General features: G+C 36.3%; 1 protein-coding gene across 6 annotated transcripts; it reads left to right on the top strand.

Annotated features, from left to right (window-relative positions):
- Positions 1–310: 310 nt before the first annotated feature.
- On the top strand, positions 311–25,990 carry LOC132264405 (nuclear receptor-binding protein homolog). Of its 6 annotated transcripts, none has more exons than XM_059764605.1 (11): positions 312–757; positions 1,667–1,966; positions 18,114–18,338; positions 18,871–19,001; positions 19,113–19,291; positions 19,876–20,163; positions 20,663–20,822; positions 20,884–21,070; positions 21,532–21,660; positions 21,728–21,851; positions 22,519–25,990. In XM_059764605.1, the coding sequence occupies exons 2-11, from the start codon at positions 1,829–1,831 to the stop codon at positions 22,881–22,883; spliced, it is 1,926 nt and encodes a 641-aa protein (XP_059620588.1). In that variant the 5' UTR covers positions 312–757; positions 1,667–1,828; the 3' UTR covers positions 22,884–25,990. The 6 variants fall into 6 exon arrangements, with proteins under 6 accessions (XP_059620591.1, XP_059620588.1, XP_059620586.1 ...); XM_059764603.1 differs by having other exon boundaries at positions 1,660–1,966; XM_059764607.1 differs by having other exon boundaries at positions 327–425; positions 1,660–1,966.
- The last annotated feature ends 545 nt before the right edge of the window (positions 25,991–26,535 follow it).

Here is a 26,535-nt window from a genome sequence, read left to right as displayed (position 1 = left end):
ATATCTGTTTTCGCGCTCAAACTACTTTCAAAGATTCCCAACAGATGGACGGAATTTAATAGGATTCGAAGCTCAACGTGAAGTTTGCTGCGACATTTTCAGATGCCGTACAAATGTGTATTGCTGAGAATTGTCCATGGAGAGTCCCAGGACGTCGACAGCACGGAAAAATCAATTTTCACGGTCGTGGGGCAATGGAAAACATGAAGTAGTGGATCTGTCTCGTGACTGTTTCATCTCGGCATCACTTCTGTGCAATTCACGGAGATTTCACCGTGTTCTGCGGGAAGCATTTCAGTATTTGGGAGTACGGGAAAACCGGTCAACAGTTGGGCGACAAATACTTTAGTGGGACGTGAAGTTTGACAGTGTATTTTGTGAAATGGCCAGTCGTTTCAGAAAATATCGTGGCGAGCAGTTTCAGAGTGAGTTTGGCGTAAAAACTGTGCTGTATTTAGTGGGATAGGTTCAATATCTCAAATCAAAGTTGCTCTACGGTCAATAATGTATTTTGTCTGTTAAATCGATGTGAGCCGGTAACCTTGGTCGTCTCTTTCTATATAATAACTTGCATACATATATAGGGAGGTGGAAAAATATTGCAAAGTGAAGAAATTTTCCACGCTTTTTCTTCCCACCCGACTAAATGTCTCTGTGGTGTCACGAGAAGGAAAAAGTTTACAATTTCACGTTGGATATTGGATTACATTGTATCGCAAATGGAAGTGAAATGTCTGAAAAAGTCTAAAAGTTCTGGGTAAAAATGACCGACAGAGAGAGAGAGAGAGAGAGTGAGATGAGAAGGAAAAAAACTGCACACCAACACGCACACAGTACGGTTGTGTGAAATGCAGCCCCGTCACACGCCCAAGCAGAACACGTCTGGTTGAAAACAAGGCGACTCAGTGTCGTTCAAGAGAGCAAGAGACTCTCAATTTCTCCAAAGACAAGAGGAATCCAAGCGCCTCGCTGTGACATTTCTTCGGGCTCAGCCCATCTCGCGTCCGGATCGCCAGACTGTGTCTGAAGATGCACCAGGTGTCGTAGAGAGACTGCAGATCACTCCAAGGGACGCCCACGAGCGGTCAGAGTCACTTCCCCGTCGCCTCGATGCACATTGAGTGAGCCACCTCCGCAGAAGTGTCACTACCCCCGTGCCAGTTGGCGTCTCTTCCACGCAATCTGCCCCCGATTCGCCGATAAAAGCAGCCCGCGACTGCCTGTGGATCGGCATCAGACGGTGATTCGTGTGCCAGAGTGGCGGATACCCGTGCAAACTGGGGGATTTTTCCACTGGGCGCCCCGGAGAGGAGTGTGAGAAGTGACATTGGACGTCCGGAGAGACATAACCTAACATATTTGCTCAATTGTGTCAACACAGCAAACGCGCAGTGCATCTGTTCTGCTTGCCTCCCTTTCACCCTGTTCTCCACACTGCGCCACACCTTCCGGCGCCGTGGGGCCCGTGCACGGGGCTGCAGAGTCTGATTCAGCAGGAAATTGGAGCCCCGCAAGGGCCTGAAGAAAAACAGTGTCTGTGGGCGAACGTGTGCAGTGTTTTCTTTCTCATCTTTCCTCCGGAAAAGAGATAAAAAAGAGAAATGCGAGTGTCGGCATGAAGTGCATTGATAAAGTGAGTTGTGTGATTGTAAAATCTAGGATTTAGGTGGTCGTGCATCCATTGAGCGAAGCAGGCAAAGAGATAAGCAGTCCCTTGGCCGCGTTGCAGCTGAAGGCGAGGAGAGAAGGAAAGGGATTTGTGGACAGACGACTCAGCAGAGCCCCCATTTCTCTCGCAACTCTTTGCCACTCCGTGTGATATTTTGCCATGCCGGGCAGCCGATCGTCGCGATCCAGCAACAACGAGCCAGACCATCAGAAATCACCGAGTGGCGAAGATTCCGAAGATGAGAGCGAAATCTTAGAGGAGAGTCCGTGCGGACGATGGCTGAAGCGGCGGGAAGAGGTGAGTCTCGTCTCTCGATCCTGTTCAGTTTAGGTCTCTTTGAGTGAGAGTTGTGCAAGTGTTGCGCGAGGCTCTAAATTTACTGGTGCCTCTCCTTATGTATCATCTGCACTTCACACATTTTATTATTAATGCGTGTGACTCGTCGCGGCGAATGTGAAATGATCCATTCATCGGGTGACGCTTCCTCTTGTCTCTTGTGTCCACCTCGCGAAGAAAGCAGCAGCATTCACGCTGTGCTGGTGATTAGTGGATGGGGTGTAAATAAAAATCTGCCACGTTTAATCTGCGACTGTGTATGTTTTAAAGTAGCATTTGAAGAAGAAGTTTTTTGAAGCATTGCGAGTGGGAAGGAGAGGATTTAACATGAAAGAGAAGCGCGGATATTTTCGTTTCTTGCCAAATTGACCAGAGACAGAGGAAAAGAGAGAGAGAAATTCTAAATAGCAAAAAAAAAGAGCGATGTTGGAATCGTAAATAAAGGTTCTTTCATTTCAATTTGAATGTGGGTGGCTAAAAATACATAAGCGCTTTCAATTTGAAGAATCCCAACTATTTAATGCACTAGCGCCAGCGGTCAAAGTCAAGTTTCTCTCTACCCAAAAGCAACAGTCTGCACTTGTGACACTCTTTCTTGCCCAAAATCCAAACTCTTGGGGACATTTAATGGCCTCAGCAACATCTGGAAGCGGATTGTGTTCTCCAAAAGAATCCCCACTAAATGTTTGTCTAATTTAGCTAAGGAGAGGCTAAAAAAGACTGATCAAATAGCTCAAACTATAATTGTATACAAAATTTCTATTAATAATCTCACAGAGAGTCTCGCAAGATAACCGTTGTCTTCCTTATTTTTCCACCACCACCGCCAACAGTCATGATATGTGTTTCATTGATGCGCAATTTGTCGCGTTTATCAACGTATTTTTATTGTTTTTTCTTCTACGCAAATACTACAATTGTCTGGTCTCGTTGTGCACACTATAAAGGCAGATTATATGCAATTGAATCGCGTGGCATTTCTGTGCTTGCGATTTTATTTTTGATATAAGATTGTGGAATGTTTGCAGCAAAATAGGATCATCGATTTTGCCTTTGTTTTGGTGTCTGTTTCATGTTAAGAAACAGCTTGTGAGAATGTAATTAAATACAATCGAAGTGAAAAGGCATAAACTTTAAGTTGTGTGATTGCATTCTAAAAAAAAACAGAGTGTATGAAATTTAATGAGACAAATTCAAAACATCAACATTTATCCTCACATTTATCTCGGTAAGATTTCTGATGTTGCTATAAAGCTACGAGGATGAACTGCATGATAATTGAAATTTGGCCAAATGCCATATATTCCATTATTTTCGAGGTTAAATCTTCGATTAAGATTTATCTTTTTACATATTTCAACTAAATGCGCTCTTTTCAATTTAACACAAGTTTGACACAAGAAGTTTGTGCTTCTTAACAACTCGGCAAAGGTATTTTTTTATTTCTTATAAGGGGATAAGAAATTGATAGAATTGAAAAGCTCTTAGTTAATTCTTCCATTGCTGCTTTAGCGAATAGTTGCGACTGATGATGACTCAATATCTTTTCATGTTTCTCGTGGATTCGTTGTTTTTGCAATCCCTTCTCACTATGTCTATTAATAGACCTATCATATCACGAAGCAGTGGCTTTAGTTGAGTGTGAGCAAGTGAGAGACTGAGAGCGAAGACGAACTGAGTAAGATCAGGGATGACTGTTTCATCTGATAGTCCACAAGATGTATTTCCTTGTCTGTCTCTCGCGTGTTGATCTTCGGATGTTATTCATATTGCAGAAACTCACCTTTCCAGAACGGAATACTGATAAGATGTTGCTTCAGGATCTGTTGTTGTTTGATATGTTTATGGGTTGTGGAAAACAGAAGAAGAAGAAACCCAATTTAGTATGGATTACTAATTTATTCAGAGGCAAAGCTTGACTTTGACTAGTAATATTCTATCATCCAAACAACCAGACTTAATGTGGACGGATGAAGAATAAGATGAAAAAAAATAACGAGAGAAAAAGAAGAGATAACTAAATTGGCATAAATGAATTGCCTTTTGAGATGAGAACACATTTGTGATACTTTTTCTCTCTTTCTCACTCTCTCAAGTTCATTGTTCACGTATGAATCACTTTATACTGATTTTAGATACATTATGTATATCTTCCAAACACATTTCTTCCTTCGGCGCTCTTGTCTTCAGTGTCTCCTTACGTTTTGTGTATATTTTCAAAAAGCAAAGCACTATAAGCTTTGTGTCATCTGTCTCTCTGGGTTTCAAGGAGCGACAAAATATACACACACACATAAAATTTCTATATGACGATGGGAAAGTGACTGTAGTTATAACTTTAAACTGTAACTTTGCTCAACAATTTTCCCAGGAAAGTTTGATGACTTTTCTCCAAAAAAAGAGAGCGAAAGATTCCACCTTCTGAACTGAATTTTAATGTTGTACGATATATAAATTCTCCTTTTACTCCTTGAATTGTAGTATAAAATTCTGTGCTTTATGGATTTTTTGGCCAACAATAATATATGAAATATATATTAAAAATTTATCCGTCACATATGAAAAAAATCGATATTAATAACGAGAAAGCCTGAGAAATGTGACAATGTATTTTGAAGAGGAGGAAAATGAGATGAAAAGGCGAAAAATCACGTAATATTGACATCTTTGTGTTGAAGAAAAGAAGATGAAAGGGAAGAGGAAACACATTAATGGATATTGAGAAATTTAATTGTGAAAGTTCTTTTTTTTACTCCATTCCATGCTTTTCTGCGGTTGTGTAGAATCTATTAATAGGACTTGAGCGATTTATTGATATCTGCAGTTTAATGTATTATTGAAGAGGGGGGGAAAAGATGACCGGAAAAGAAGTGCGGCTTTTGACCCACAACGCCTTATCACACACTGAATTTAGCACAATTCTTGGGCTGTGGCTATAAATTAATCGTGCTGTAGTTGTTTTAAAATGTTCGCTCACATGTGCAAATTTTATTCTTAAAGTTGTGTCTTAGGTGTGAGAGATAAAGAAATTGACGTACAATTGCAAAAGTTAGAGGAGTGCAAAATTTGAACTCATCACCTTTTCGACTCTCTCATGTTAGTTGTCAAGTCACGTTCTTGTTGTATGTAGAAATTCAACACGAGTGCGGAATTATATAACGAGAATTGAGGCAAAATGTATGTAGATATGCCGAGTGATTATGAGAAGAGCTTAGAAATTCACTTTTTGTCAATCACAAAGAAGAGACAATTGTAAATTTTATTAAAAAAAAGCATTTTTGTGAAGAACAATAACATTGATTTTTCCTTAGGCTGAATGGGAGGTGGAATTTTTTTTCACTTTAAGCTCAATTAGATAACAATAATAAAATTGTAATTGCCTTTGGGTGAACATGTGTATGATGTTAATCCACATGACTTTACTTTATGACGTGAAATTTCTGGAAAAAGCACGTGGAGAAATGTATCTTCAATGAGCGACCGGCTTCTTGGCGTCGAATTGTAAATTGATTTGTCACTGATAAAAAGCACTTCTATTGGAGGGATTCATTGAGTTGATGTTTCACTGTGTAGCGATTATTATTAATAGTGTGTAGGTTTGTTTGATATATATATATACAGAAAATTGCTGAGATAAAAGAGGTGTGAATTCTATCTTTAGGGTATTTTCTTCATCTTCAACGGCAGACGATGAACTATTTTCTGCAATGCTCGAAAATCTCTCTCTTCTTGTGTTTTTCCCTCATAATCTCTCGTTCCGCGCATTGTACATAAATGTGAGCTATATAGCGCTGAAGAGTGTACATTTTGAGAGAGAGAGAGAGAGAAAAAAAAGGTGGGATGATTAGGAGTAATAACATACTTAACTTTCCCGGCATTATGTTCATTGGGCCGTGGACACTCATTTCCACGTCGAGTGGCGGCTGGCATCTTCTCTCCTCTCCGCATGTACATTTCTGGTCACGGACACATGGGAGCCACTTGAGTCAGACACATGAGCAATATTGTGCAAAGTAATGTGAAGTTGTGGCCTATCAACACTCCACTCCTTGGTGATTATAATGATTGCTGGTCACACGAAGCTCCCGTCAAACAAATTGCCACCCTGTCGCGCACTCAAATGGGGAAGAAGTTCATTCGCCCACCTTCCTTTTCTCTTTCTTTCTTTTTTTTTTAATCTTTTCATTAATGGATATGATAAAGAGTGTATGCAGAAAATGTGTGTTCGACGGTTTGAGAGTGCAGAAGGAAAAGGAGGAAAGAAAAAAATAACGTCCATTTAACTGAGATTTTATTATAATTACAAATGAATAGTTAAACACGTTTGTCATCGACACACACTCGCATCGTTGAAAGATCATTGACTGTTTTGCAGAAGTGAATGGTTTTGTGTGTCTCTTGAGATTTGAATTTCACTCGTTCACACATTTCACTATATATTGTTGTACAGCGCAAAAGAGAGAGAGAGAGAGAGAGAGAATTGCAACGATCGTAAATCAGAAAATGGCTTGTAAAATTTTGTGTCTAGCAAAAGATGGAGGAAGTGGCAATTTTATTTTCTCTCAGACTCACAATAATAATGACTGCAGTCGATGTTGTGCTTGAGAATTGCGACCAATTATGGATATTTATAATGAATTTGTCATCTGACATTATTATTATATTTGAGTCAGCAATCAATGTGGAAAAAAAAGAGTAATAATTACAACCAATGCGAGTCACCTAGAATGACAAACTTCCTCAAACTCGTGTCATAATATTTTCTGAAAAAAAATCAACTTAATATGCCTCGTGCTCAGCTTTTGCGTCTGTCCTCAACACTCAGCCACTCAAACAGTCTTGCTGCGTGTATTTATTTTACATTATAGAGAAATAAATAGTGTGGAAGGACACTTTGTGTAATATTTAGCGTTAATTCTTCTTCCTCGTTCCTCTTTTTTCTCTTCTTATGTGGTGTTTTTTTTGCACATGAAGAAGAAAGATTGAGAAAGCCACTGGTTTATAGTTACAGATGTAATTTTGCTTTCTTCTCACTGACTTTCAAGATTATAATCTTAAAAAATGTAATGTTTTCGGTAAAGAGGAAGAAAAAGTTTTACGCCAGAGATTCCCCGAAAAATGAACCATTGTCTTTTGATGCTCTCCCATTTCACGTTGTTGGTTTTTGTGTGCTGCTTTTGCCGCTCTTTGAACTTAACTATATCTTCGCAATGCAATAATACATTCGTGCGGGGCGCAATGAGGAAAGGTTACACTGCTGCGATGTGTGACGAAAATTGTGTTTTCATTATCAAGGGGAATTTGTGACTCATGAAATTATCCACTGAGAATTGAGGAGAAGCAGCAATATTTCTGTGATGCAATGCGACTGAGAGATTATTTACTTTTTTTCGCGATCTTCGCGTCTACGCAGGTCAAATATTTTTGACCCACTGCGTCTATATTTTCAATACATGTAAAAGGAGTAAAATTAGAAGTTGCCTTTGTGATTGGCGAGCTTAATTCACAAATCTTAATCTTTATATCTATTTTAGTGAAAAATTGTTAATCTCTAAATTCTTATTTTATACTTTATAGCAAACTTGTACATAAATATTTGCTAACGAAAATCTAAGATCACACCTTCATTTTGGCTTTGCGAAAAAGCACATGTTGTGAAGTGTATATTAGCAGTTGTCGGGGAAGTTCTTGTTTGTAAATAAAATCACACTTTATCAATTGATAATGTGAGAATGTGAATTGATAAAAGGAGAGCTAATTCGGTTAAATCTTCAAGCACATTCGTATCACTTGCCTGAGTCTTCTGTTCGGTCATGTGCTCCGTCTCGCGCTCGAGTTGTGTCGTCTCGGTGTGTGTGTGTTTGTGGTGGTGTTTGTACAAATTCTGTCTTGTTGGTTTAACGTGAGCGAAGGAGAGAGAAATTCACGAAATTCCATCTATCTCTGCTTATTGTTTAATTTAATTAAAACCAACGGAAAAATTGTCATTCTGAAAATTGATGCAATTAAGCGAATGACTTTAATCTTTGCACCAGAACAGGTGCAAATAATGCACTGACTTCTGTGATATCAATTGAGATATTTAAGAAAACACACATTTGAAATTATCAAATTTGTAATTGCGGTTCAGCTGTAATAAATGTGTCAATTAGTGGTGAAATTGATGTATATACATAACACTTTACTCCACTAACACTCAATTAGTGATTAATCTATAATTATTGATGGTGTTTCGCGTGGTTTAATAAATGTACGCTAAGGTCAAGACCAGTTACATTATAGGAAAAATTTTAGTTTATACAAATGATGCTGAGTCAGTGAAGAGTGCTTGAGAATGAGATGTTGAATGGGAAGATTTAAATGGCGCTTTGTGGTTTTTCTAGAAATTAAACACTTTGGTGAAATACCACGTTTTTTTTCTTCTACTCGAATTTCGTATTAATTGTCCAATAAAAAAAAATAGAGGTGAAGACTTTTGAAGTGTGTTTTAACATGACATGATGGACAAAAATGCAGTGAATACAGACAGAAACCTTTCCCCAAAGTGACTCATACGGAAAGCTTTTTCGGTTCTGGACTTGCGTGGTATGTGAAAAGCATTACTGAGTGAATTAGCTTTGAGAGGAAGAGAGATAGACACGTTCTTAATCACGTCCATTTGTATATAGAGAGAGAGAATTTCGTGAGTCACTCAAATTGTTTTGCTTTGCTGAATGAGGAGCTCTTCACCTGCATATAAATTGTATCATTTGCTATGAATGTATGAAAAAAAGATGAGATTTTAACTTCCGGATATTACTAAATACTGGTTTAGACACTCTGTGTGTGATAAAACCTTTTTTTTTTCAGAGTTCAGTTCACAAGTCCACAGTATGCTTTCTATATGTTATGCTATGCTATATCTTCTCGCATTTCTGTTTCGTCGACACACTCTTCTATTGGTCACTGGGAATTATCAGTGTTGCTATGTGATGCCTTTTCTTTTTTCGGTAGGATCAAATAGAGGTGAAAAAAATGTAGCTTACCTTGACATTTTCTCGTCTTTTTTTCTTCACTCCACATCTATTTCCATAAAGCTGTGCCACCCTCTGAGGAACAATGCCACCCATCACCTGCCACAATTCACTATACGTTGCGAAAATTCGGCGAAGGTCCCGCGAAGACAAAAGTGAGACCGGCGAAAATATTCTTCTACTTCCAGTGCTGTAGTTCACTTCGTGGAATATTACATGAATTGAGCCACAAATGCTAATTAAAATAACGACTCTCATCGTGATATTTGGTTGTTCTTTCCTATAGGGGCAAAGTGGCGCCCTAGAGACGAAATTAAATTAAATAGCAGAGAATGTGGCATGGAATTTGTAGACAAGAAAGTTTTTGCAGAGAAAAAAAGTACTATTTAACCTATTAAATGTGAGATTTGTATTAAACACGACAAAACAGTTATTTGGTTTTCATTTTGTCTATATGGAAATAATTATTGGCTTCTGCCAAGCAAGTTTCTCTTTGGGTGTTTATATCTTCTTTTTTTCCAACCAACATAATGAGACAAATAACCAAGTGAAATACATAATTTAACTTTTATTTGGATATTATCTACTATGGAGATTATGAAGGGGAGAAGTTTGCGTGTTTTGTTGACATTTTGGGCGTAACAATTCGATATCATTTAGGATTAAATCAGCATGACAGCGAAAAAAAAAGTTGTGGTATTATCTCTCTCTTATTGTATTAAAATGAAAAAAAATCCTTATCTATTTTAGCTATATAGAGAATTTAAAGTTTTCCTTAGATTGCAGGATGAATTCATTATCAGATGTAATTGAGAAATTATTCAAATTAACAAATAGAGTGTGCGAATGGGAAATTTAAGTTCTGGGCGGTTAAGATGTGTGTACATTGTTGATGACCTTGGCACCCAATAAAAGTCACACCATTTGATAATTGAACTATTTTTCTCATTCATCCAATTCGTATTGGGATAACTTGTGTCCCAATACACATGTTGTACGTGCTCATTCATCGCGATGCTCCAGTTCTATTGTATTTGACAGAGAGAGACATGAATGATGTGAAGTGCAAAAATTCAGTATTTGTGTGTTTATCAAAACATTCCATTCTAATCACATGCTTTAACATTGACCATGAGATATTTTCTCTTTGCTGGACTTCAGTGTAAAACATGTGAATTGTTGTTAAACTTTACAACATTTCTTGTTCCAAATGTACAGCAGAAGAACTGCAACTTTGTCTTCTGTTGCACGACAAAGTGTTGTTCTTGTCTTCAGTTCAATGCCATGCCGAAAGGATAAATTTGAGGGGGGGAAATGCTGTTCTCTGCGGTATTATTAACGTTTTGATAGTGTGATATTTCCAGAAATAAATTTTTGATAAAAACATGAATGGAAACCACATGATAACAATTCTCCTGCAATGTGAGTGAGCACCGCGTGTGTATAATTTATGAAACGTGTCGTTGGGAGGTTGTTGGGAAATTTTCTTCTGGTAAACCCCATTCGTCAAAGAGCACGCTGGAAGTGATAATTAGCGACAGTTAGATTGTGGGCACAGTAGTAGGTAGTTCAGCGGAGGATGACGATTTGAGAATGTAATTGAGGACTAAAAATAGCATCTACAAGTGTAAATTCAATTTTTATACTATCTAATCTCAGTCAATTATGTGCAGAGGAGCAAAAAAAAACGAAAGAAAATTGGGGGACACTTGATATTGGAGAGTTTTATATCAGGAAATGTTTCGAGAAAATGAATAAAATAGAAGTGCGTCTTATCAGTGGCTTTTAATGACTTAATTATGAGATTGACCTCGTAAAAATTTTTCTAGTATTGAAGAAGCGTTTTTTTTTTTCACAACGCACAAAGTGAATAAATAAGATTTGTGAGGAATTAATGGAGTGGCAGAAAAACTGCGCGGCAAATGAAGTTGTAATGAAATTCTTGTTATCACTGAAAATCAAAGCCAACATCTTCTTTTATGAAGCGTAAAAACAGATGATTTTGCTAAGTAATTCATCAACACTTCAGTGCTTTTACGCACTTAGAGAAGCTTAAATCAATCGATTTCTTTTCTAAAACCCTTTCGGTCACAACAATTTAAGCTCATTTCATATGGCTTCCGGAGGCGCCAAGCGTGTGACTTTTGATGTTTGTAATTTTTTGTACTTGTGAGTATAGAATATCCAATCAATACTTTTAACTACTTATGATCGGCTTATGAGGATATTTCAACAAAACCTCTAATATATATGGTTGTCAATGAAATTCAAGTGTGATTGTAGAGCAATTTGTAAGTGCGTTTTATCTCTAATTTATGCCTCAATTCACAAATATACTCGCACATTATTACCATTTTTGTCGTGTTTTCTCTTCCCTTCTCTTCTTTCTACGCGCGCCGCTCTTCCAATCACTTTTATTAAAATATATACACATTGGCGAATTTCACCTTCAGTAATTTGCGAATATGGTGGAAGTGAATTCAGTACTGAGAGTGTGGTTTGGTTGGAGTGTTGTGAGCGTGTGTGCAAAAAATTGACCTTCGATCCAAAGATCTAGGAACTTGCGAAAGTTCAACGAACGTTTCATTTTACAACTAGACATTTATATACAGATATTGCAGAGCTATTTTTAGCCAGTGCAAGAAAACTACACTTTTTTTTCTCTCTTACAGTCTCTCACATTGATGTTGATTAACACGGGGTGGGGAAATAATCAATGTCTTCATCGAATCTCACGGAGATCGCGAGGATATCTGATGGCTTTTTCACTCTTGTGTTGTGTACATTTTCTTGTGGTTTTGTGCTGACTGATGGAGAAAGAGTGTAAAAGCTCTTTGGATTGCTTTTCAATTTCAAATTGTCTTTTTAGTGGTTGACTAGAAAAAGAGTGACTGTCGAAGATCTGTGTGGGGAGAAATGAGAGTGGAGAAGATGAAAGATGGGCAATTTCTCCAATATATATATTATGTGAATCAATATAGCGAGAAGAAAAAACATTTGATATTCACGTGGAATTTGATGCTAAGCAAATTATTCAGATATTCAATATCAATCGTGATAATTTTATTTTTTTTTTGAGTGCGTGTTTTGAATGATAGAAGATCCTGATATTCTTTTTGCACTTCCCAATCAATAGAATTGATTTCTTTTCTTTTCTTCACTATGCGATGCGCAATTTGAAAAATGTTGAAATACCAGAATATCAATAATTTTATCAACTTATTTTTCAGTGAGCAAAATAATTTGCATACTAAATAAATTTCACACAAGAATCGAAGTCTTTTGTCTTAGAGAATTTGTGAAAATGTATGATTTGAAATGTCGCCAGTGTAATTTGGCTGAGGTGATGTAATTACATGAATGCGGCGAACTTTTCCATATCCTGAGACACACATAACGTTCGATGTGAAGGCAAGTTAAGTGGTGCCATTAATTTCCAACCTCCTTGCGGAAGGAAGAGTCATTTCGCATATTGTATGTGGAAATTTGTCAAGAATCCAAAATGTGTGTGTGTGTTTAACGCAAAGAGACGAAGGACAAAATCAGCGTCACGCTCAACTTGGTTTCCGAAAATTTGGTTGTTTTGTTATTATTAAGCCATGAGTTTTGTGTACAGAAAGTGAGACGGGGAAGACAGAGTGTAAGAGAAGAAAGTTGTGGTGTCTAGAGACGAGAGGATAAAGATTTTCAAATGACTTCCTTGAAGAATTTTTTTTGCTGATGGTTGTGAAAGAATTTCTGTGGTGGAAATTGAGGAAATAGAATATCATCGCAGTGAATTTGTAACATGAAGGCAAAGCATACGTAATAGCTCAAAGTCTTTCGCATTTTTTCTCTCTGTTTTTTTTTGCTTGTCTCTTCAACTGGGTGGAAAAATGCCATCAAACTGAAATTCGATGTGTAAAAATAAAGAAAAGTATAGAAGAGAGCAATTTTTACGTATAGTCTGTCATCATCATAATATGGCCAATATGAGGTTGCCCTCGTAACACAGATGTATTTGTTCCTCATATAAAATGTTCACAGCGCAAAAAAGAAGAAGGTGGAAGGAAAAGTGCGCTTATCGCCTGAGATTTTCGGCCGAAACAGCGCGTCTCGTGCAGAATATTGACTTGGACAATTTACACAATAATACAATTTACGTGAAGACATTATTTGCATTACACAGCGAGGCGCCATTTATATAGAAAATATATTTTATAATTGGATATTTTGGCACGAGATTTTATATGAGAGACGAATGTGGTTTGCAGAGTGTGTGAAAGAATTGTATGTTCCTGCTATTTAACAGGGAAAACTCATCTCTTGAGTTGCTGTATACATAATGATGAATAACGATTTGATTGCTGTGCATGGTAATTAATTAAATTTGCCTGAAATTTTCGTTGAATATATTCTCAAAATACACTTTCCTTTCGAGTATTAAGAGTCACTGCATTTGTGAGAGAGTGTGATTGAAATATGGGAGAGATTTATTTATTAATGCATTTTGGACATGTGAAAATTATGACTAACAATAATAATAACTTGAAATGTAAAATACAAAATTGTGGTAATTGAATAAAGTTTTGGTCAATTAAGTCTACAAAATGTGTTCCATTTTATGAATATTATCACAATTAATGACAATATCTCAATTTTACACACTCACAATTTGTCTATATTAGCATTTGTATTAAAAACAGTGAAAATACAAAATGTTAACGAGGTTTAAGGACACAATTTGATGGGACGGATTATGGGGGAAAACCTGTTGAAAATCCTTTATAATCGCCAAGAGCGAGTTGGCATCTTTCTGACACGAATTAAATTCTCAATTTGCTTTTCATAGCGTAACACTGCGATGAAGCCACGTTGCGGTGATTTTCCACCTTTTTCCCGTTCATCAAACTAATTTCAATTGACAATTTATTGATATTACTTTATACAGTCGTTCTTATGAGAACATTTCACAGTTTACAATTTTATTTGCAAAAAGTCATGTCTCGTCAGGGAAGTTAAGCACGAATTTATGAAGGTTTTGTCTTGTGTGTGCTTTTAAATTGGATTTGACTATTATATTCATGTGTGTTATATAGAGCTTTGGTGCGGTTAGAATGATTGCAGAGAATTCAACTCGTAGGCGCACAATAATAATGCAAATGCGTCATAGATTTGCACTCTCTGTTGTGTTGAGAATTCAAACAATAGGTAGAATTTATTTAACATACAAATATTTCATAGTTTTATGCGACACAACACAACAAGACATGCTCTTGACCTTTGTATTTTTAGTATTTTCTCCTTTCTGTCTGTGGTGTCTATGATTTGAGAAAGACATTATTCATTTTATTTTATGATCCACTTCACTTCGAAATGATTCTCTAAGCGCACAACATATATTGTAGAGTGACAATGAAAAAAAGTGATGTAGACAATAAATTCAATTTTCTTTTTAACACGCCGCAGTGAGGAAAAAGAAGATCGTGCAGAGAAACAGCGAAGCAAAAGAATCGGTTGCCAAGTTGAGAAATGAGCATCTTAATTAATTTTAATAATTTTCATATGTTGAGAAGTTGTCAGTTGATTTCTGCCAATAGACTTTTATGATAATGCATACGTATTCACATATGGTTATATGCTGTATTTTACCCAATAACTCTCAATGTCACGTCTGTCCATCCGCGAATATGTTTGCTCAAGTTGTCGTAACATGAAAAATTTCTAATCAAAACTAATCTCACAAGACACCTGTTCCCATCAACAATTAGCCACAACAACTCAAGACAATATATGCTATTTTGCGACTTTTCTTTCGGCCACTGACAAGTGAGAGGACAATTTTGTGTCCAAGTCTTTCCACATTCAAATGCAATTTGAGTCACATTTATAATTATGCCATTTTTATTCCTGAGTTGTTTGTCATCATGCAAAATGTGTGAATGAAATGTAACGTGAGTGAATGCATTTTGTGATATTTTCCTTGAGAAAAAAGAATTTATCTTTCGCTACACTTCATTAGGAGAGACAATTTAGCACCTCAAACGGAGTATGTTTAATTTGTCAAGTAGTGCCAATTTGCCGAACAACACTCACACCCACGAGCGTTTAAGAGTTTAATGTGAATTTAATTTACAACACATCTTCATATTATGGGCTTTCTCACATATATCGCGGAGTTATGTGTAAATATAGCGTAGTGAGAATATATTTTTACTATTGCGCAAAATTACACGTATATATACACAAAATGCCTATTTTTAGAGTAGCAATTAGGAATATATTTGGATATTAATAACACATATAAATAGGTAATGATTTGGGTGTAATAATAACGAATGATTACGTTATCTGCTTGGGAGAAGATTTCTTGGAAATTCAACATGTTTCCTTTTTGCTGTCGTCATTCTGAGAAATGATTATTTCAGCTGTTATCAATGCAGTATAATTGAGAGATAGAAATTTTAAAGTTGTTTTGTGACATCTTGTGTTTTCTGAGGTAGATTTTTCCTTTAAAATGTCAATGAATAGAGTAATTATGAAATGATTTATAGCGAACGTGTGGACTAATAAATATTTATTTTTGAGTTTGTGATTCTCAAGTTCTGAGAAACTGCAAACTTTCAAACTGCTTTAAGTGAACAATCTTAAAGTGAAATGCAATAATGACTCGTTTATATGAGGTGTTCAAAATTTAATACTGACTGAACACCTGTAAAATGTACACATTTTCTTACTATATTTCCTCTAGACTTAGGCAAATATATGTTTTCACGATGTAAAATCGATATCACGGTGAAATTACTCTGAGTATAATATTGTACGTGTTGTGTTTATATAAGAAATTCACACGCAAATAAAAATTGTATTTTCTCGCGTACACATTGTAAAAAAAAAGATTATTAGATTGCGGAAAATATATAATTTTGGTGTGTTGATATTATGATATTAATGGCGACAGCAAATATATATGTGTCACTCTCTTTTCCCCACCACAATTCGCAATGTGGCAATTTTTCTTTCAATTTCCTTACAATGTATCTTTACTGTATTTTAGATGTTTTAAGCTATTGTTATTTTTCATTATGAGTTTATATGTTTTTCTTGTGCGTCATGAAGTTCTTTTGGCTTTTTCTCTGTTGTTTTTCCTGGATGTATGAATTACAATTGTATTCTTTGGTGTTGTGTTATCTTTGCGCAATTTAGAAAATTCCACAGTTTATACATACGAATTTTTATTTTATGTACAATGCGATTTTCAGCTAGATTTTTGAAACTCTCTTACACTCGCTCTTGACATTGTGTAGTTATTTGTCTTTATAACATTCGACATACACGAGAGAGGTTTGCGGATTTTGTACATTATGCGGCGCTCACGAGCATGGATTTTATATCAACATGTTTTTCGCAAGGTCAACAAATCGGATTCTTTTTTATCATCTTGCAAGATCCAAAGATTAGCCGATTTTATTGCAGAGTTTGTTGAGAAAGACAGAAGTTAATATATTTAGTTCTTTGACACAAATTATTTAAATTATGTGGACATTTGCACATCTCTGACTATTTGTTTTGTGTCACTGAATATTTGCAACACTTTTGCGCTTCAAGTATTTCTCGTTGTATCATTTTGTTGGTGTTCTTGTGAACAATTGTATGACTATTTACATATCCAACCATTTAATGAATTGTATGACTGCGTCTTAAGACGAACGGACTCATGTGATATTTGTGTTCTCATCTTCCCGTAATGCGTTCTATGGATTGAGAATAAGAAAGACTGTGTGCATTATTATTGTGGTGTAATAATCTCATGGATAAAAATGTCTATTGAAACTATTATTCATTTGATAAACAACTGTGAATTCTGTGGTTATATTTTGTATCGGGTTTTGAATGATTGAGCGTGACTGCGTTGTGTACTTTTCAAGCATTGTGCGCAGAAATATTTGTGGAATTTCGCCACTGATAAGACTGAGAAATCCCACCTCGTTGTAATGTTTTAATAAATACAAGACTGCACACGTAGTTTTGTGTGGGTTTTCCTCAGGATCATTCATCTTCCCAACCAATTGGCTTTACGCTGACACATGACTCGCGTTGGCGATTGTGTATCTCTGGTTTCGCTATCAACACTCTCTAGTCGTCATCGTTCAATACAATGGGAAAAAGTGAGAAGATGCAGTGCTATTTTGGGCACTCGTGCAGCGTGTCTGTCTCAAAAGGACATGCGAACGTCATGGATGGAATGTCTTTACTGTGAAGTTGTATGACGATTTTTGCCACGTGAGAAATCATGCGCGCGTTCTTCATCAATTTTATCCGGCTTTTATACAGTACTTTAGAGACGCACACATGTTTGATTACAAGGGCATTTTTCACGACCATTTTCTTCTACTTAGTCTCAATATCAACGTTATCACAGTGAATTTGTGCACTTTCTGTGTGTGTTTATTTTCAATTAGATTGCTAAATCCACAAAAGGGAAACTATTCTGATTATTGGAGGCGGAAGATTAGTTTTGATTGAATCATGCTTTAGCATTATTTTTGGCCTATTTCATTTGAAACCATTATAAAATTCACTCATTGTAGTGATTTAGTATTTTTTGAATGAATCAAATACCACACGCCAAGGTCTTTAGCCACAGAACGACGCATATTTTGGGAGAATAACACACAAAACGAGAAAAGAGTGGGGAGAAAAAAAACTTGTTTATCTATGAATTGAAAATACAGTCAACTTCACTATTTTTGCTTTTTTTTCTAAGTTCTTTTTTTCCTTCATTGCGGTACTCTTCTGGCGCTCTTTCTCTCTCTGGCTATTTTCTGCTTGATCATTTTGAACTAGTGTAGTATTTCCGGGATTTTCAGGGTTTGCAGTGAGAGAGAAAAAAAAGAAACTTTAAGATAATCTTGTCTTGTTGGCGAATTTTTTTTGTCTTCATTGCACACTCCCCCGTTTTGGAGGCAGAAGAAGAAAAAACAGAGCTCAGAGTTGACGCCACGATGAGTGTTGTTTGATCTTTTGGAGTGGAGAAACTCTCTGCGTTGTTTCGTTGGGATTTTTTGAATTGAATGGATTTCAAGTAACACTTTTCTTTTGTTATTCACTTGCAGCTGGAGCAGAGAGATGTTCCCGGCATTGACTGTGCTTACCTGGCGATGGACACAGAGGAGGGTGTCGAAGTTGTGTGGAACGAAGTGCAGTTTTCCGAAAGACGAGACTTCAAATCGCAGGAGGAAAAAATCCAGCAAGTTTTCGAGAACTTAACACAACTGGAGCATCCGAATATAGTCAAGTTTCATCGGTATTGGACCGATACACATAACGATAAGCCTAGGGTAATTTTTTTTGAACATAAAAACATTGACTTCAGAGCTATTAATTTACCTGCTTCACAAAGAAAATGGATTTAATATTGACAATTACGAGAGTTTAATTGATAAAAGAAACATCATACAACTTTGCATGCAGAGCTTTTTCAAAGAGAAGAACCTTTATGGCTTTTTCAACAAAGAATTTATTGGCAACTCTCAATGATGTGGAGATTGTTATGTTTTTCCTTCCATCGATTGAAGTTGTATTGCAAGCACTTAATGGCTAAATCGGATATTACAAACTGTTTATTGAAGTTTACAAAGCATTTGGCTCATTTTCGTGTAGAATATACTCATGGTTAAAGTCAATTTGCGGACATTTATTTCATTTATATCTTGCGATAATGGAAAATTAGTCATAAAACGGGAAATTTGAAAAATCACTGCTCTTCATCGATGAAATAGCTCTGGGGTATAATAGAATTGACTATAAATTGTATTTTATCTCTCGTGTGACTGCATTTTCTGATCTGATATTGTCTCTCTCTCCGCACAGGTAATATTTATAACTGAGTGCATGTCCTCCGGGTCACTGAAACAGTTCCTAAAACGGACTAAGAGGAATGTTAAGAAACTACCACTGCAGGCGTGGAGGCGGTGGTGCACACAAATATTATCAGCTCTAAGGTTCATATATATATATTTCATTATATTTATTATGTCATTGTACTTGGTTTATGTATAACTCAATATGTGTTTCTCTTTTTTTTTGTCTCTTCCACATTACTTCATTTATAGTTATTTGCATTCCTGTTCGCCGCCAATTATACACGGCAACCTTACCTGTGATACAATATTTATTCAACACAATGGTCTAGTAAAGATTGGTAGTGTAGCTCCCGATGCCATTCACCATCATGTAAAGACATGCAGGGATAATATGAAGAATATGCACTTTATTGCACCAGAATATGGTGGTAAGCAATGTTACTGGTTATTTTCTTATTACTCTCTTGTCTAGTTATGGTAAAATTGCAATGAGTTATTGATATATAATTGATTTGTGGGAAAATTTATTGGTTGTAAATCTCCATTGAGATTCCATTACAATTGCTGCGCCAAGTGTGTAATAGTTGTGTGTTGGACAATAGAGTGGCGCCGTGTCTAAATTGCAGAGACACAGGAAAAAAAATAGTCTATAAAGTGTGTGAGATTCACATAGAGGCCAATTCTCTGTGTGCAATTAAATTCTATAGAAATTGATGCAAAATTGCTAATTCTATTTTCTAATAATCAATTGAGTCATACTTCAATTGATTCATAGAATGTACAATTGGATTCTTGTACTCAAAGCCGCTCGGTATTGTAAAGCCATTCTCTCTATAATCAAATGGAGAATCTTCATTGAGTCGTTGACTTGCGGCTCAGAAGGTGGTTGGGAGGGGAAGAAAGGAAATGAATGAAATTCTTAGTGATAAGAGAATGGGAGTATTTCATTGCGTGGGTAATTGATGAGTTGTACTATATGAAATAACCCTTCTTCTTTTGTATCTCTTTGTAGCTGCCCTGACACCTGCCATAGATATTTATTCATTTGGTATGTGTGCATTGGAAATGGCCGGCTTGGAAATACAAGGCAACGGCGATTCCGGAACACTAGTCACTGAGGAAATGATTACACGAACAATTGAAAGCCTCGATGATGCTCAACAAAAGGACTTCATCCTAAAGTGCCTGAATAAAGACCCCGCCGAACGAGATAGTGCTAGGGAATTATTATTTCATCCACTTTTGTTTGAAGTTCACTCGCTTAAGCTGTTAGCGGCGCATTGTCTAGTTGATACGGCACGTTAGTATCTCTCTGATTATTCTATTAAATCTTTCCTTAATTTATTTGCAAAAACAATGTGTGCAATGTTGTGTGGATTGAAGGAGAAATGCTATTGTGACATTTTTTCCACTCCTTCCGCTCGACATTTATCCCCACATTCTCACTTGATTTCCTTGCAAATATTTCTGTGTCTGTGTTTGCAAAGGAATCGATGATTGATGGGGGATTGATGTGGAAATTGAGAGATTTCCACGATCAGTTGATCAAACACCATCATTGGGATGTGACGTTGATTTGGCGCTTTTGATTAAATTGTCACTATCAAAAGTATAGAGAGAAAGCTTTTCCCACTGTTTGTGTGGAATAAAGAATTTCTCAAGAAGCCAAATAGATCGTTTTCTCCCTGTGAAAGAGATCAACAATAAAAAATCCTCAAATTTGTCACACAATCTGTGGGTGAAGTAGATTTTTCTGGGTGAAATGGAGGAGAAATATTGATTATTTCTTGTAATTACAGCAAATTTACAGCAAGAGCCGACAATTGACGAAGCAATGCAAAGAGTGTATAAACCCGACATTGTCCTTGCGGACATTTCTCGAGCCAATGATCCTGTGGAAGTGAGATTAGCTGATGTGCAATCGGCTGAGAAGCTGGAGAAGTTCGTGGAAGATGTGAGGTATGGCATTGATGTTTGGCTGTGTTTTGAGTATAAATCGATTAATTGTCATTCTTTCCAGATTTGGCGTTTATCCCTTGACTGCATTTCCGGCCCAACAACCGCCGCCACCGCGACCAAGAGCTATATCACCAGAACCAACGGAGTCTGTGAAGTCAGTGACGCCAGAACCTCTAGATGTAGAAACTAGGAAAGTTGTGAATATGATGTGTAGTGTAAAGCCAAGAGAAGACAGCTGTGATCTAATGGTAAGGAGAACATATTTTATACTGTTTGTGTCCACAAACCACACACAAAAAACATTACATGCTGTAAGAAGATATTTGCCAACCCCAATTTTGCATCCACATGAGATTATATATTTCTTTCCACACTGCGCGCGCTCTTCTTGCAAATGCATTATAATAATGCAAGTGTTGCACGACACAAGATGACTGAAGTGTGGTAGCTGTGTGGCGAAGGGGGTAGAGAACGATGATGCAGAACAGCAAGCAAGCAAGCAAGAGAGAGAGAGAGAGAGAGAGGGAGAGGGAGACCTTGCTATTGAAAAGTTAACGATGCATTGTAGACGTGTGCATGAGGAGTGAAACGAGATAATAAGAAGAAAACGACCACATAGAGACACACAGACATATATTTCTAATTTAACAATCCATTATATCGCTCAATGAACTAAAAAAAAATGATATTTATACATTTTAATGTGCAGTGTTTTCAGATGACAATACTACTCCGGATGGATGATAAAATGAATAGACAACTGACATGCCAAGTCTCTCAAGATGACTCAGCGACGCATCTTTCTGAAGAATTAGTACATTTAGGATTTATTCATGAGGTAAGGTTTAATTCGCAATCCTTCGGCGATGGTGATAAACACAGTGTGTTTTGTGTTCCTTCTGCAGACGGATCGGGAAAAAATTGCGTCGCTGATTGCAGATACATTGAGCAGCTATTTCAGTAAACTCAGCAGCGCTTTGATGCAGGGCGTCGATCCAAGCCACATGCAGATGCCTGTCCATTCGGCCAGTTAGTAGCCTCTCTCTTTATTCTTACTATTCTTTTGCACCTCCTGTGACTTCTCTGCATATTTCTTCTTTTTAATTCTGACAATAAATCTTTCTATTCTGTTTGATTGAGAGAGAAAGAGAGAGAGAGAAAGAGAGAAAGCGAATTTTTATGTATAATGAAAAAAAAAATGTAGAATTTGAATACATTTATTTGATATGTTTTATAGAGATGCAATAATGAAATTTCCAACATTTTCTTTTAATCAGTGAATTGTCGCTAAAAACACTTTTTTCCTTTTTAAATCTAGATTGGTGTCAAAAAAATGGGAAGAAATATCAATTTTTTTATTTCATGCGTTTCTTTTCTTTTCACCTGCAGATTTCTTAATTCTTTTCAACGATCTTTTTTTCTGCTATCACTGTCAATATTACAACTGTTATTCTAACTTTTTCCATACAATTATATTGTCTTTTCTTCTTTGCATCTTTTAGATTTTCCGTAGACTGTAGAAAGAGAATGTGAGGCAAATGATAAAAGGAGATTTGTAGCGAAAAAGTGTCTCTTAGTTTTGTACATACTTTGGCGAGTGTGTGTTTTGTGTGAAGAGAGCGAGAGAAGTAGATGTGAAAGAAATTGTAGATTGAGATGAATTTGTGGCACGAATATTCCGTATGTCGTATTGCAGGTATTGAGCGCAATTGGACTGTGGCGGACAGCAACTCGCCGAGTGGCGGCGGCGGAGGGATTGCGTCTGATGGCCCGTCCACGCCCACCACCGTCTTGGCGTCTCCGGCGTCCACGAGTACATCGATCGCCGCCAATCTGGAGATTCCCGGCGGCGTCCAGAAGCAGCTGACGCCGCAGAGCGAAACGTCAGAAGTGGCGAACGATGTGTTGTCGATGCCAATGAGAAGTGCAGCGCCGGAGAAGATGACTTATGTCGCTGAGGCGGCAATTAACACCACCATCGCGCCGACGTCAACAACAACCACCTTGCCGATCACCACTCAGGCGCACATCAAGAGCGTGGCGCCGCGAGGGGCTGAATGATCCGCGGCGGGAAGGCGGAAGTCGCGAAGTTCCGTCACGAATGTCAGCAAGGGGAAAGGCCAGCAAGTGAAGAAGGATTGTCCATAGAATATATGACTTTCTTCAGTGGCAAAAGAAGCAGAATTTTGCGCCTAAAACAGCTTCACACTTACGATAGACGATTGTTTAGTGTTTGTAAATGTAAAACAAGGTAAAAAACAGACGAAATTAATGAAACAAATATGACGAAGACGCTCGAAGAGAATGAAAGCGTCTTAAAGCGACTTTGCTTGTACTTCCCATCGCGCACAAATTCGACGTTGAGACAAAATGGGCCTTTCTCCACGACTTTCGCAATTTCCATCCTTCCCTGGCAGTCAGAGAATCGAAGGTGGTTTTAGAGATCTAGATTAAGAGACATTTTAGGCAAAAGTCCTTAAATCAAACAATATATCTTAAACATGAATGAAGTGAAGTTTGAAAGAAAAACTTCACTGCAAACTGAATTGTTATAAATGAACGAAATGCAAAGAGAGAGAGAGAAAGAGAAGGAAAGAAGTAATGATGCAAAAATCGAATGAAAAGGCATGAATATTACCAAAAAAAAAGAAAGAAGGGAGAAAAGAAAAGTTCATTAAACTCTGCACAAGTGTATAAAGACATTGTGAGAACAAAGCATTACTGTGTCGATGATTCACGCCCAATTCTTGCACACAAGTTTGCGAAAAGAACTTTCTCAGAGAGAGAAAGAAAGAGACTTTATTTTGCCCAAGAGAGAGAGATGATCTTCATTGCGACCAGTTTTCACTTTGTAGATAGAAGGCAATGTTACAATTTAACCCGAAATGTCTAAAAAAAAACACTATCAGTGCGATTTCACATGAAAGTGTTACCGCGTGAGAAAGAGAGAGAAATGAGGGTGAAAGAGAGGGAATGAGGGGAGTTTTAGAGATGTTAAAAAATGCGCTGTGAGCACAAAATACATATTTTGTAATGATTGCAAAAAATTATGAATTTTGGAATGAGAAGAGAAAAAGAACGATAACGCAATTTCCTTAATTCCTTTCCTTTCTGCATTAAGATTTTGAACAGGATTTTTATAAAAATTGATTATTTTGACTGTCCAAGCAATACTTTTTCAACACATTTTAATGACTAAAGTTTCCTTCCGCAAACTTGATTTTTTTTTTGTTAGAAATGAAGAAAAGAAAAACACACTTGAATATGAAAATACAGGGGGCGAGGCTGTGCAGATCATTGGAAAAAGTATAAAAAACTAGAGAAGAAAAACATTGGATAAAATGTAGAAGATTTTATGTGGAAAAATTTGCGAGAAAATGATTGAGACCAAAATTTCGAACTTGAATTTTTAAATCTAGTCTCGCACCCTTCAAAAAAGAAACACACACAAAAATTCTAAAAGCTTGACAAACATTTTATACTTCTGCAGAATACTTTTCTCATTGCTTCTAATTATGATTTTTCACACACACACACAGAAGTGAAAGTGAAGAAAACAGAATCGATATTATTTAATGGTATAGAATGAAGAGAAACACACTTTATTGACAAAGAGGTGGAAAGAATACATAAAACATTAAATGTAAGTTAGTTGGATTTTGTCCGAATATCAATTTCGTTCAAATGGAATTTGATTAGCATCCATATATATTTAAAATAGAAAAAAAGAGAGAGAAATGTTAGTAAAAAAAAAAGTGGATTTGTCTAAATTCTTCACACGACTGAGTTGTTTTTTCCTTTTTCTGCAAAGAAACGCCCATTTATTTTATGTATTTTTTTTTATTAGTTTATGGATTAGAAATAATTTTATACACTTATATATTCATATATATAAATATATATATATATCAGTTTTATTTCTGCACTAAAGCAACATATTTTCCAACTGCCATAGAATGTTTTATTTTGCAAAATTACAGAAGAATTTCAGTGAGAAAAAAAATGTTCTTTTTATTTGTGCAAATTGAGCCTTCTTGAAATCGAACGTAATAAAAATTCATACAGCAAATAGAAAAGAAGAAGAAAAAACAGAGAAAGAGTAGAAATTTGGAAAATATCCAATTCTCAAGCCATTTGTAAAGTAAAAGTGAAGAAAAAATATGTATTAAAGTATAGGCAAAATTAAAAAAAAAAACCAACAAACATATAAAATGTGGAAATAGCACGTAAAATATTAGACCTTACAGTAATTCATTGTTAACGGGAGGGAAAGAGTAAGAGAAAGAGAATGAGAGACGCAAGATCATCAGAACGAAGTGTAGAAAACTGAGAGGAAAAGTGAAGCTTAGTGCAAAAGCTAGTCATATCGAAGAAAATCCCAAAAATGTTCATACGCAAAGGCAGTAGATGCTAGTTTATGTAATTATAAATGATAAAGAAAAAATGATAGTAAATAGAGAAAATAATAGTGAATATGAATATATATTTTATATATGTGCGCGCGTGCGTGAGTGCAGAAGGCATAAGCATAATGTTGACACGGAGAATAAGAAAAAAATCACACTATGAATTAATCTTTAACGAGTAAATTGTGAGAGGAGAGAAAACATTTTGCTATATTCTTTTTCTACGAAAAGCGCGTGTGAAGAGAGAGTGTGAGTCACTGATGACATGTGAGAGAGAGAGAGAGAGAGAGAGAGAGAGAAAGGAGATGAAAAACTATATATCTTGCACTAATTCGGAGTCCAGGCAAAGAAAATTCGTTCGTTTGGCAAATTTATACATCTTTTATTTTTGTTTTTAGAGAGATTATTGATTTATTCCCATGGAAAATTACCTGAGAAATTTTGTAAATTGACGAAATATTCCAAATACCAAAATTTGCGTGTGTTCTTGCTGCACTTTTGTAATAAACAAACAACAACAAAAAGAAAGAAAAAGAAAAGATTCTTTATATGTCATAAAGGAAATCAAAAGAATAATTGTATTTTGACTTATTGTTTTATGTTTTTTTTGTATATTTGTTTCATTAGTTAATTCTTTTTTTTTCGTCATAAAATATTATAATTGTAAGCTTGCAAAAAGAAGATGAAGAAAAAAAAGGATATTTGTGTCCCCCAAAAATCACCCTGACGCATTTCAATTTAACAGATTAAAGAAGAAGAAGATGAAGAAAGAAAGAAACAAGAGAAATCCCCTTTTAATAATACTCAATTTTTCATTATGATTAAGATGAGGAAAATGGTTATTTGTAAATATGAGGAAAATTATATTTAGCTTCTAAAAACTTCTAACATGAAAGACGAGACGCGACACGACAAATTGCATGTCTAAAGAAAAGATGCTTCTTGTAATAGGACAACAAGAGAGAGAGAGAGAGAGAGAGAGAGAGAGAGACGAGGCAGAAGATTATATTATATAAAGCTTGTGGAAAGAATGTCTTTTCTCTGTTGTATTTTCACATCTTCTCATCCTTCTTTCGGGATCTTGTTGCGAGTTGGACGATGATGTTGTGCGTGCGTGCGTGAGTCTGTCGCGGGCGAAGAACAGCGGCGGCGGCGGCGGCGGGAAATAGTTGTAGAAAGTATGCCTATCTGAGACTGACGTATTTGTAATAGCATGAAAACATAAGAGAAAAAATAATGAATAAGAATGAAATGATTAGAAATTCAATTAAAATGTAAATAGAAGAAGAAAAAGAGGGGAGAAAAGA

Source organism: Phlebotomus argentipes, unplaced genomic scaffold (genome assembly GCF_947086385.1).
Source record: "Phlebotomus argentipes unplaced genomic scaffold, Phlebotomus argentipes genome assembly contig_74, whole genome shotgun sequence".
NCBI lineage: Eukaryota > Metazoa > Arthropoda > Insecta > Diptera > Psychodidae > Phlebotomus > Phlebotomus argentipes.
Note: the sequence above shows the minus strand (reverse complement) of the source record. Positions and strands in the feature narration are given on the sequence as shown.